The 12454-nt window shown below is 34.5% G+C and overlaps 1 protein-coding gene across 1 annotated transcript; it reads left to right on the top strand.

Moving 5' to 3' along the window:
- The first annotated feature begins 7872 nt into the window (after window positions 1-7872).
- LOC104732489 (bifunctional purple acid phosphatase 26) lies at window positions 7873-11437 on the top strand. Its single transcript, XM_010452036.3, has 9 exons — window positions 7873-8013; window positions 8160-8563; window positions 8937-9048; window positions 9253-9479; window positions 9822-9960; window positions 10071-10291; window positions 10370-10491; window positions 10879-11040; window positions 11115-11437. The coding sequence occupies exons 2-9, from the start codon at window positions 8195-8197 to the stop codon at window positions 11188-11190; spliced, it is 1428 nt and encodes a 475-aa protein (XP_010450338.1). The 5' UTR covers window positions 7873-8013; window positions 8160-8194; the 3' UTR covers window positions 11191-11437.
- The last annotated feature ends 1017 nt before the right edge of the window (window positions 11438-12454 follow it).

Genomic DNA, 12454 nt, shown 5'->3' with positions numbered 1-12454 from the left:
CAGGTTTTTAGCATGGAAGAAGCAAAATGGAGCAATTTGGATGATTCTGGAGCATTTAACCGGGAAATCAATTTGGAGTCTGATCCTATGAGGAGCGTCGACCAACACCACACAAGAGGGCATCGATCGACACCCCTCTCTGCCAACTCAAGACCCAAGTTTTGGAAAATTTACAAAAGTTGCCCAAAGTCTTCCATAATTGTAACATAAGTCTCTAACGTGTTTTAAGACATATATATATATATAGTTTTTAAGTTTTTAAAACCCTGAAGTTTTATTCTAGCAATTATTATTTTTCCTGCAACCCTGTGAGATTTTGAGAACTTTTGGGAGAGAGAGATCTGCTTTGTAGAGAAGAATTCTTGAACTCCTTCTTACTCTTTTTAATCTCTATTGCTTATTATTTAGAATCATGTCTTGTTCTTCATTGATTATGTCTGAGTAGTTTGCTTGTTAGGTTTAGGGTTTTTCACAGGGATTTTATGAATTATTAGATCTGTTTATTTAGGATTCTTTATCTTGCTAGATCTTTATCATAGGTTGTTCTTCATATTAATCCTTGATTGGCCATCTAGAATTAATAACCTAGGAAAATAAATTGATATGAGAATATAATTAATTTTCCTGGTAAAACTTTTTGATGAGCAAAATTACTTCTTGAAAAGAGATTTGATTTAGTAATTTTGTGAACAATCTAAACTTGTTTTTAAAGCTGATTTTTAACCTAGAATTTTACAAAGAGATTTGGATTTTCTGGTTTTAAATTTAGATATTATTTGCAGTGAGAACTGATTTAATTTACAAAAGTGTTTAGAGTTCTAGATCTGTTCTTAATTGCTTGAATCCTATTTATTTGTTGATTTAATAATTTGTAATTTCCTGAGAAATTTCCTAGGTCTAGCTTTTTGATCTTCTGAATTTACAACAACTTTTATTTAATATTTTGCATTGCTTTTATTTTAATTCAATTTAATCTGTTTAGCATAATTATAAAACTCTATAATTTATTGTGTAGACTTGTGTCCTTGTGGAATTCGACCCCTAAGTATTACAGTGATCTCTTAATTTGAGAGAGTAGCTCAGGGTTAAATTTGAGCATATCAAATTTTGGCGCCGTTGCCGGGGATCGAACCCGGGTCACCCGCATGACAGGCGGGAATACTTACACATAACACTGAATGTCGATGGTTTGAGTATGAGTTTTGAGATGGATAAACTGAGGAGAGCTCCTACCATTGATGGACAGACGTTTTCTGTTGAGAAGATTGCTCAGATAAGTTGCAGAGAAGCAAATTCACGAGCATCAGAAGCAGTGTGGATCAACACCACCAAGAGGGTATCGATCGACACTCCTCCACGACCGAGACAGAACAGTTCCAAGACTGATGCTCCAAGTCAGAAACCTGTTCCCAAACAGAAGAGTCACCAATCCACACTCCAGAGCCCTCAGGTCAGGCCAAGGTATGCATCTCCTTCTCCTCAACTTCCTCCTATCATCAACAATAATTTCAAAGAGATAAAAACTGTTTTGCAGTTAACCAAGCCACGAGATTATCGTAGAGCGCTTGTTTCTTCTGTTGATGATTTTGCAGGACAGAAAAGATTCCCTCCCATACCTAAATCCCGCCCTGGTCCTGTTCCTAACATCCTTGGCAGACCTCATGCACCTAAAGCTTATACACCACCTTGGATGAAGAGGACTTCAACGCCATGTTCTGCTCTTCCGGATACCTGAGCTCCAACACAGTCAAGCTAATGACTGAAAACAAGCGCTTAGTGGGAGGCAACCCACTAGTAGGATTTTCTTTTTCCTTTGCTTTTCATTTATTTTTATTTTTTTTTTCTTTTGCCAATCTTAGGCTTGATAACACTAGGGACAGTGTTGTTTAAGTCTGAGGGAGGTTAGTTACTAACTATGTTTTCTGTTTTTGAGTTTCAGTTGTGTCAGTCAAAACCATAAAGTTTGAGTCAAATTTTTCAAAAATTTTCTTTTTGTCTTTGGGAATTATGATCTTGATTAATGATTTCTCTTATTTGGCTAACACTCTAATGATTATTTGTTTATGCTTGATCTCAGAACTGAAGCTTAGAAAGACTATGAGCCTTAGCAACAATCCTGAAAGCCCTTATTCAATGGATATCTGATTGATCTAACGTTGTCTCAACTTTTATCAGGATTTTAACTGGACTTAATCTCTTACTTTGGGATTGGAAATCAGTGGACTAGACTTCTTCTTCAAGCCATACAAGACAGTGTAATTTTCAAAGTATGTCTCCCCTCTCTCTTTCCTCTAGTGCTTTAAAAAAAAAATCAGAAAAAGGAAGAATAAAAGATGAGATGATTTTGATCAGTTTAGAGAGGTAGGTAAATTACTAGTGACCTCATTATTCTACTCTTGAGTCAAATGATCACACAAAGCTTGGAAGCGAGGGGTAGGTAAATTACCGATGACCTTGGTATTCGCTTACACCTTTTATTAGAAAAAAATAAGAAAAGAAAGAAATTGGAAGTGAGAAAAGGGAGAGGAAAGGAGATGTAATAATAAAGTCTTGGCCTGAAAAGAGTCCATATGCCACTGATGAATACACCCAAGGTAAGAACTCACCTGTACTTGCTTTAATTTATGGAATGAGATGACAATGGAGATTTCAGAGATTCCAGAGGATTGTGGGATTTGAGTAAGGAATGTTTATGCTAATCATGGTTAAGTATAAGTAGTAAGTTCTTGAGTCAGGTAAATGAAGAGTGCAAATAAAGAATCATCATGCAGTTGAGTGAGTTCCCTGTTTTCAAACCTCTTTCACAGGTCGAAGTTTCTGTTTTACTTGAGGGCAAGCAAAGGCTAAGTCTGGGGGAGTTGATATATCATGGTTTTTAGCATGGAAGGAGTCTTTTAGAGTCTTTTAACCATGATATAAGGAGTCTTTTAGTGTCTTTTCATTTGTTTCTAGATTGTTTGTGAGTCTTTACAGGTTTTTAGCATGGAAGGAGCAAAATGGAGCAATTTGGATGATTCAAGAGCATTTAACCGGAGGAAATCAATTTGGAGTCTGATCCTATGAGGAGCGTCGACCGACACTACACAAGAGGGCATCGATCGACACCCCTCTATGCCAACTCAAGACCCAAGTTTTGGAAAATTTACAAAAGTTGCCCAAAGTCTTTCATAATTGCAACATAAGTCCCTGACGTGTTTTAGGACATATATATATATATAGTTTTTAGGTTTTTAAAACCCTGAAGTTTTATTCTAGCAATTATTATTTTTCCTGCAACCCTGTGAGATTTTGAGAGCTTTTGGGAGAGAGAGATCTGCTTTGTAGAGAAGAATTCTTGAATTCCTTCTTACTCTTTTTAATCTCTATTGCTTATTATTCATTGATTATGTCTGAGTAGTTTACTTGTTAGGTTTAGGTTTTTTCACAAGGATTTTATGAATTATTAGATCTAATTATTTAGGATTCTTTATCTTACTAGATCTTCATCATAGGTTGTTCTTCATATTAATCCTTGATTGGTCATCTAGAATTAATAACCTAGGAAAATAAATTGATATGAGAATAGAATTGATTTTCCTGATAAAACCTTTTGATGAGCAAAATTACTTCTTGCAAAGAGATTTTATTTAGTAATTTTGTGAACAAAGAGATTAAACTTGTTTTTAAAGCTGATTTTTAACCTAGAATTTTACAAAGAGATTTGGATTTTCTGGTTTTAAATTTAGATATTATTTACAGTGAGAACTGATTTAATTTACAAAAGTGTTTAGAGTTCTATATCTGTTCTTAATTGCTTGAATCCTATTTATTTGTTGATTTAATAATTTGTAATTTCCTGAGAAATTCTCTAGGTCTTGCTTTTTGATCTTCTGAATTTACAACAACTTTTATTTAATATTTTGCATTGCTTTTATTTTAATTCAATTTAATCTGTTTAGCATAATTATAAAACTTTATAATTTTATTGTGTAGACTTGAGTCCTTGTGGAATTCGACCTCTAAGTATTACAGTGATCTCTTAATTTAAGAGAGTAGCTCAGAGTTAAATTTGAGCATATCACATAATAAGATTTGTATATGCGTTTGCATACATGCAGGGTGGACAAAATGGTTTTATGTTATTGATGGATAAGTGTTGGCAACTAAGCAGATCTGGTCTACTAAAAGAGCAGAAGACATAATTGGGGTGGTCTACTAAAAGCGAATCTGGTCATGCGTCAGACTGAAGGACATAAATGTGGTGGACAAAAACTTGGTCTCACAATTTTCTATTTAAAATTTTTTTTTCCTTCCTATAACTAAAGGGTAAAAATATATTTTCGTCCTATGGCATAAAACAAAAAAAAATGACATTTCTAAAAAAAAACGAAAAAGTGGCATTTTTCACAACTTTAATTTTGAAAATGGCATTTCTCATAAAATTCCCAAATTAAAATTCCTCACACAACCCAGGAGACTCTACTCTATGTATTTGGTTTGATCGGTTCTAGCCTGCCTAAGTTGATCTCCCGCTGTGTTGTCTCCGTTTTCGTTGTTTCCCTGTAGGTGGCTGTCCTTCATTGATCCTCCTTGATGCAGGATGCAGGATGCAGGTAAGGGATATATCTCTTTCTTTTGTCTTTTGGGCCTGCGGCCAGGTTGGGCTTTTAGCCTTGTAATGAAACTAATTATCCATGATAATATAATACTAGGTAAACAACCCGCACATAGTACGGATAAATCGATTCAGATAAAATTATTATGAGTAAAATTATTCTTTGAGATCTAAGATTCGTTTGTATAATACAAAATATGTAACTAATTTTTTATTATTATTCAATTTTTTGACTATTTAGTGTAAAAATACATTTCACCCGTGAAATATTTGAATGTAGAAAAGAATTTTAATATGGTGTAAAATTTTGAATGGATTTTATTTTGGTAAAATATGAATAATTATCAATAAAAAAAATTTGTTGTTTTTTAACGAATAATAATATAGATTCAAATTAAATTTTGATTTAAATCTATAGTGGCATAGATGTAACTAGTATAATTAATGAGGGTTATTTGCTAAAATATGCTTCGAGATCTCTGGCGACGACACATAAACATTTTTTTAAGAATGCTTCTCTTTTAATATATAGGGGATATATCCATGATAATATAATACTAGGTAAAAAACCGCACATAGTGCGGATAAATCGATTCAAATAAAATTATTATGAGTAAAATTATTATTTGAGATCTAAGATTCGTTTGTATAATACAAAATATGTAACTAATTTTTTATTATTATTCAAATTTTTGACTATTTAGTGTAAAAATACATTTCACCCGTGAAATATTTGAATGTAGAAAAGAATTTTAATGTGGTGTAAAATTTTGAATGGATTTTATTTTGGTAATATATGAATAATTATCAATAAAAAAAAATTGTTGTTTTTTAACGAATAATAATATAGATTCAAATTAAATTTTGATTTAAATCTATAGTGGCATAAATGTAATTAGTATAATTAATGAGGGTTATTTGCTAAAATATGTTTCGAGATCTCTGACGACGACACATAAGCATTTTTTTAAGAATGCTTCTCTTTTAATATATATGGGATATATCGCTTACAAAAATGTATGGTCATGACAACCATTCTTGCATTTTGGTTGGTAGTCCGATAATTCTTTTAGCATTATTCTTTAGATGATATATCATTTCAGACATTTGCAATTTTAGTTTTGGAATTCTTAGTGTAATAAACTTTAGGGGATTATCTATCTTGTCTGTCTATCTTAAATTATACTGAATTAAGGATTATATCAATGTTTGTGATTAGTTATGAGAATGCATGGAGGATGTAGATAGGACTTTAAATTTAATATTTTGTTTAGTGCTTGGTATTTTGTATGATTGAAACCTATAACTTGATGTTGAACACTATTAATACACTAGATTTAAGTTAGATATTCAAAGAAACTTGTATTCATACTAGGAGTTTGTTTTGGAAGTTATCATGTTCTATTAGAAGATGGAACCAACAAAATTATACTAAAATCCTTAATATATCCTAAATTATATAGTAATGTTTTAAAAAAAAATTAAAGTCCAGTTTTTCCATACAACCTTTTTAAATTGTATAAATTTATATCTATATACAAAACATAAATTCAGGAAAAAACTATAAGATCCAAAATCTATATACTGAAATCTAAACTTAAAAACTCAAACATAAGTTGCCAAACTTCCTTCGATTCATCTCTCCTAGATTTATAATTAATTAATGGTAGAGGCTTTTTGATAGTAAAATAATAAGAACAAAAAATTGCAGATAAAACAGTCATTTAATAGTTAATATTAATAAAATTTAAATACCCATAGACGTGTAGAAAAACAAAAACCTTAAAATTTGTTACTAAATTTTTACAAAGACTAAACTATTCTTATTGACGCCATAAACTATTTCTAACAGATTAAAAAATGCTAAAAAAAATTCGAAGTTATTTTAATTTGGAAGTTTAATACCCAATTGTTTTAGATTGGAATCAAAATACACCAAATAATTAAGACGTGTCATTTAAAACCTAAAACAATTAATGTTGTTATTTTCATACCCACGATTTTTCAACTAAATCAAAATTCCAATTTTACCCCGTTATCTAATTAATTATTAATTTTTAATATAAAAATTCTTGGTTTTCTATTAACCATATCAAACCGAGAGTTAACCCGATTATCTATTTCTTTCTCTCTTCTTCTTCGTCCTCCCCTCTAATCGTCGTCGATCCTCCTCCGATGTTGCCTCCTTCTTCGATGATAAGCTTGGTGTGGCAATCATTATCACGGGCGAGGGAAACGAGGGAGGCGGCGGCATAAGACCCTAATTCGTTTTGCCTCCTTCTTCGATGTAAGTAGGTTTGCTTAATCTAGGAGACACCCACAAATTAGCGTCAATATCATGTACTCACAAGAACAGCCAAGACAATACTCATCGCCTGAAATATTCGAAAAATAATAACACATCAGAGTGAAAAGCAGGACAATCTAAGATGGTACTGTTCATAGCAACACATGTAAGTATGTAACAAAGCATTCAAAGAAAGAAACCGAGACTTGACCAAAGTAACAGAAGAAAAAGAGCTTGAAGTACCTGGAAATTTACAACCCGTTTATGGATATCACGAGGTACATCCCGTTTATGGATATCAAGAATCCAAATTTCAGAATCAAATAACACTCTTGTTCACATAATTGACTAGAAAGGGACATCAAAATCATTGGCGAGACCTTTTAAAGCGAGGGAAATACGGACGCGATGAGCACACAAGCTTCTCCAGTAAGAGTAGAGCTTCAACTTCTCTGCGCCGGAATTCGCCTGATCAAATCGGAAAATAAAGAAAATACAAGTTACTGCGGACATTGAGACAGTTGGTTCATAAATTAGATAGAAAGAGATTTGTAAACTAACCATAGAATTCTCCTAGGAACGAATTGTTGTTCTAAGCAGATTCTCCTGTAAAGTTGAGAGCTTCTTCACAGTTATAAAAAATTACGATTAGAGAGAGGAGGAAGAAGATAGAAAGAAGAGAGAAAGAATTAGATAACCGGGATTAATTCCCGGTTTGATATGGTTAACAGAAAACCAAAATTTTTAAATTAAAAATTAATAATTAATTAAATAACCGAGATAAAATTAAAATTTTGATGTTGTTGAAAAATTGTGAGTATGAAAATAACAACATTAATTGTTTTAGGTTTTAAATGACACGTTTTTATTATTTGGTATATTTTCATTTTAATCTAAAACAATTGAGTATTAAACTTTCAAATTAAAATAACTTGGAGGTTATTTTTGGCATTTTTCCCTTAAATTAAAACTTGGTTAAAAACGTTACGTTATGCGCTTTTATGCTTAAAACCCAATCCATTAGTTTCAGCCAATAAGAAAGCTCCACGTATGTGTCACCTTCTCCAATAGTTCCCAATCATATATCTGAGGAGGTTATCATCAATACCCAAATGTCTTGTCCAACTTCCAGGTATTATTATTACTCATTCAACGATCTTCTCAGATTGATTCATAGATTTGTTTGATTCTAAATCTGTCAAAACTATTATGGTTTCAGCTTTTGCATTAGATTTGCGATTGTAACTTAGAAATCCAAATCCTTTTTGTCTACGACAGGTTAAACTGAGTCGAGATTTGGGAGATTCATTGTGATGATGAATCGTTTGCTGATACTCTCTGTGTTGTTGAGCTCAGTCTTGTTTCACGGAGGAGATGCTGGAATCACAAGTAGTTTCATCCGATCCGAATGGCCCGCCGTTGATATCCCACTTGACCATCATGTTTTCAAAGTACCAAAAGGGTATAATGCTCCACAACAAGTGCATATAACTCAAGGTGATTATGATGGTAAAGCTGTTATCGTCTCATGGGTGACACCTGATGAGCCTGGTTCGGGTAAAGTACATTACGGTACGGTTCAAGGGAAATATGAGTTTACTGCTGAAGGGACATACTCAAACTACACGTTTTACAAATACAAATCTGGGTTTGTTCATCACTGCCTTGTATATGGCCTTGAGGTAAAAAACTATTCCAAGATGACTTACTGGGTGGCTATGGAACTGTGTAATGGTTGTTTGTCTGTTGTACTGTACATTAGTATGCATTTAGAAAGTGGAATTCATATCAATGTTTTTTCCCTTAGAAAGTTATGTGATCTTAATTAGTATTTATTTGGTGGTTAGATTACATTACTTCCTTGTCCCTGTCCTTGAGGTAACAATACAAGAAGGTTTTGCTTATTGTGGAAATGATATCAAATATTCATTTTGTGTGGCAAAGTGTGTACATGATGATTCTATATAATGTTTTTTTTTGTCTACTGCAATGTTTTTGTCTTTGGACCTGTTATTTGTTGGGAAGATGCTAATCTATGTATATGTTGGTTGTCAGTATGATACAAAATACTATTACAAGATCGAAAGTGGTGAATCTTCTAGGGAGTTTTGGTTTGTTACACCACCACATGTACATCCAGATGCTTCCTACAAGTTTGGTATTATAGGTATGTCATGTCTTTTTCTTTTGTGCAAAGATTTACTTTATCTTCTCTCTGGTTGTATGATCTAAATGCACCTGTGCTTGTTACAAGACTTTGTTCTTTGAGATTCTTTGCAGAGATAACTTGATTTATTGTTTCAGCGAGAGTTACTTGACTTGTTTCTCTGGCTCTGTACTAACCAGACTCAGTTTAACTTACGAATTGTAGGCGATATGGGCCAAACATTCAACTCGTTATCTACACTGGAACACTATATGCAGAGTGGAGCTCAAGCTGTCTTATTTCTTGGAGATCTTTCTTATGCTGACAGATATCAGTATAACGACGTTGGTGTGAGATGGGACAGCTGGGGTCGTTTTGTGGAGCGTAGTACCGCTTATCAACCGTGGCTCTGGTCTGCAGGAAATCATGAAGTTGATTACATGCCATACATGGTATTATATCTGACCTGAGGCATCATGCACTGTCTTACTACCTACCCAAGTGACATATAGGTTATCCTTAAATTCGAGTCCCATGGTGGTTCCAATGCTACATTTCTTCCACTTTTAACAGTTTCTCTGACATAGATCAATTGTTACAGGTGCTTAATAAAAGTACACTGAAGCTTAAAAGAGATTAAAGAATTGGTTACATGAATTTCATATGATTAAACATATAGGAACATGAAATTTTTGTTATAGCTATTAGTCGTACCTTCTCACTATTCAGATTGTTGCGCTTGACTTCTGTTTTTGTTCCTCCTGATAGTTCTTAACCATGTAACACATTGACAGGGGGAAGTGACACCTTTCAAGAACTACCTTCAGCGTTACACTACGCCTTACTTAGCCTCAAAAAGTAGCAATCCTCTCTGGTACGCTGTTAGGCGTGCATCAGCTCACATCATTGTCCTCTCCAGCTATTCACCATTTGGTAATATCTCAATTACTCAAGTACATCCCTGCTTGTAACTGTTGCTTAGAAAATAAATCTTTTTTACATCAATGAGTAGTTAAGCATGACTTTTTCTGATTGTTGTGCAGTGAAGTATACCCCGCAATGGCACTGGCTTAGTGAAGAGCTTAAAAGAGTTGACAGGGAGAAAACTCCTTGGCTAATTGTTCTGATGCATGTCCCACTTTACAACACTAATGAAGCACACTACATGGAGGGTGAAAGCATGCGAGCAGCCTTTGAGAAGTGGTTTGTCGAACACAAAGTTGATGTAATCTTTGCTGGGCATGTTCATGCCTACGAGAGATCGGTACTTGCTTTTTACCTCCTCATAGATTTTGTGCTTCAGTGTGTTTAGTAAAATCATTTGTTTTGTCTTTCATCTCAGTACCGAATATCGAATGTGCGGTATAACGTGTCAAGCGGAGATCGTTTCCCAGTTCCAGATAAATCGGCTCCAGTTTATATCACAGTTGGAGATGGAGGAAATCAAGAAGGTCTGGCGGCAAGGTGAGTGACATGAACAAATTTAATATGAGTGAGCTTTGGAGTGTGATAAGAACGAAGCTAGGAAACTGCTATTCTTATTCCAATTCTTCAAAACTAGAAAGCCTAGATTAATTGACAGACTCTCTCCACCAAATGCCCAACCACAGTCGAACTAAATCTGCCAAGAAATCCTTATAAACCCAGACCTCAGTAAACTGCCGTCTAACTAAATCTCAATAACTCCAGTTGGCTACATTCAGTCATACTTTTATATTTGTAAAAGTTGAGCCGCTGAACATCTTCAGAACTGATCATAATGATAATAATGGCTCTCCTATGCATGGTTTATGGTTATGTGTAGTATTTATATTATTGGATAATGAGAACAGTGTGGCCTTTTTGTTTCAGGTTTAGGGAACCACAGCCGGATTATTCTGCATTTCGAGAAGCTAGCTACGGACACTCTACCCTGGAGATAAAGAACCGAACACACGCCATATACCACTGGAACCGCAATGATGATGGGAAGAAAGTAGCAACGGATGAATTTGTGTTACACAACCAGTACTGGTAAGTTTTCTTATTCTCACTTTAGTAATCTTAGTAACTGTGTAGATGCAGAGCTAACTGAAAATAATACGCAGGGGAAATAATATTCGACGGAGAAAGCTTAAGAAGCACTATATCAAGAGTATTGTGGCTGACAGGATTGCCAATTGATTCACTAAATTGCCTCATGCTTTGGTTTGAAGTGTGAAGATTCATTCACCAAATCTTGATTACTTGTTATTAAATAAGGGAAGCTTATAATATGTTGTTACTTTTCTTTCCCGCTAAGTTTTATGCCATTTGGAGTATGAAGGAATTGGAATTATATATTCCTTCCGTCTACGTCTGGGATTTTAGATTAGTGAATAATGTATTCCGTATAACTGTGTTAAGGAAATCTTCTACATGGTTTGCATTATCAAGCTTCAAACCCCTGCAAGATGGTGGCAACTGAAATTAATATGGAATTATGAAAAGACTACTTCAACTTCTTAGGGATACTATGATTTTTTTTTTTCTACCAAACACTCCATTATATTAGATTAAGGGTTTACAAGATTCCTTGAAAAGAAGCCAAATACACCAATAAACTTACAGAGGAGGACAAAATAAACTACAAACAATAATGTTAAGACGTACAACATCCAAGCTTTAAGGCTTGTCTTGACACCATAAAAGTGACAAGATAAACAAAGGGGACAACAAGTCCCAAAGATAAAGAGGTGCCCAACAAAGTGAGGCCACTCATGGTGTAGGATGACTGACCACTGCCACATAATCAGCCACTGTGATAACCGTTGCCGCATACGTTGCAAAAGAATGATCGTGGTGTTTGGATTCCGTACGTGCACCAAAGCTCCCTAGAAAGGGTGGTCACACGTTGGACAAGACAAGAGTCTTGAAAACCAAGAACCTGACAGGACACTTGGAGAAGGTGTGTATTGCATAAAGCTTTAATTGCCATTACTAGACCTTCCAAAAGACACAATCGGAGAGGAGAAGAAACAAAATCCTTAGCAAACCATATGCCTACCTTTAACAGCCATCGAGAGATCTTAAATGCAACATTAGCAAAAACCACACTCATCAACGTCGATAGAGTCCAATAGCAAGCAGACAACAATTCTACCAACATCAAATTTTCTCGGTTACTTAAGACCGGAATTGTAACACCCGCAAACCAAATTTTGGTATTTTGGTAAGGGTGTCGATCGACACCTCCTAGTGAGGCATCGATCGACACCTCCTAGTGAGGCATCGATCGACACCAATGGTGGTCGGTTTGGTCGGTTCAATTTTAATTGTCCGGTTTGCGTGGTTGGTTTAGGGAATCCCTAAATCGAGTTTTAAAAGAGGGGACACGACCTAGGGTCGTGTTTTGGGGTATTTGGCCGCTTTTAGAGAAAAGAAAGAGAGAAAAGTGTTCTTGAGCTTT

The sequence above is a fragment of the Camelina sativa genome, chromosome 12 (assembly GCF_030686135.1).
Source record: "Camelina sativa cultivar CO46 ecotype springtype chromosome 12, ASM3068613v1".
Classification (NCBI taxonomy): domain Eukaryota; kingdom Viridiplantae; phylum Streptophyta; class Magnoliopsida; order Brassicales; family Brassicaceae; genus Camelina; species Camelina sativa.
The sequence above is the reverse complement of the archived record's forward strand: the minus strand, read 5'-3'. Positions and strand labels throughout refer to the sequence as shown.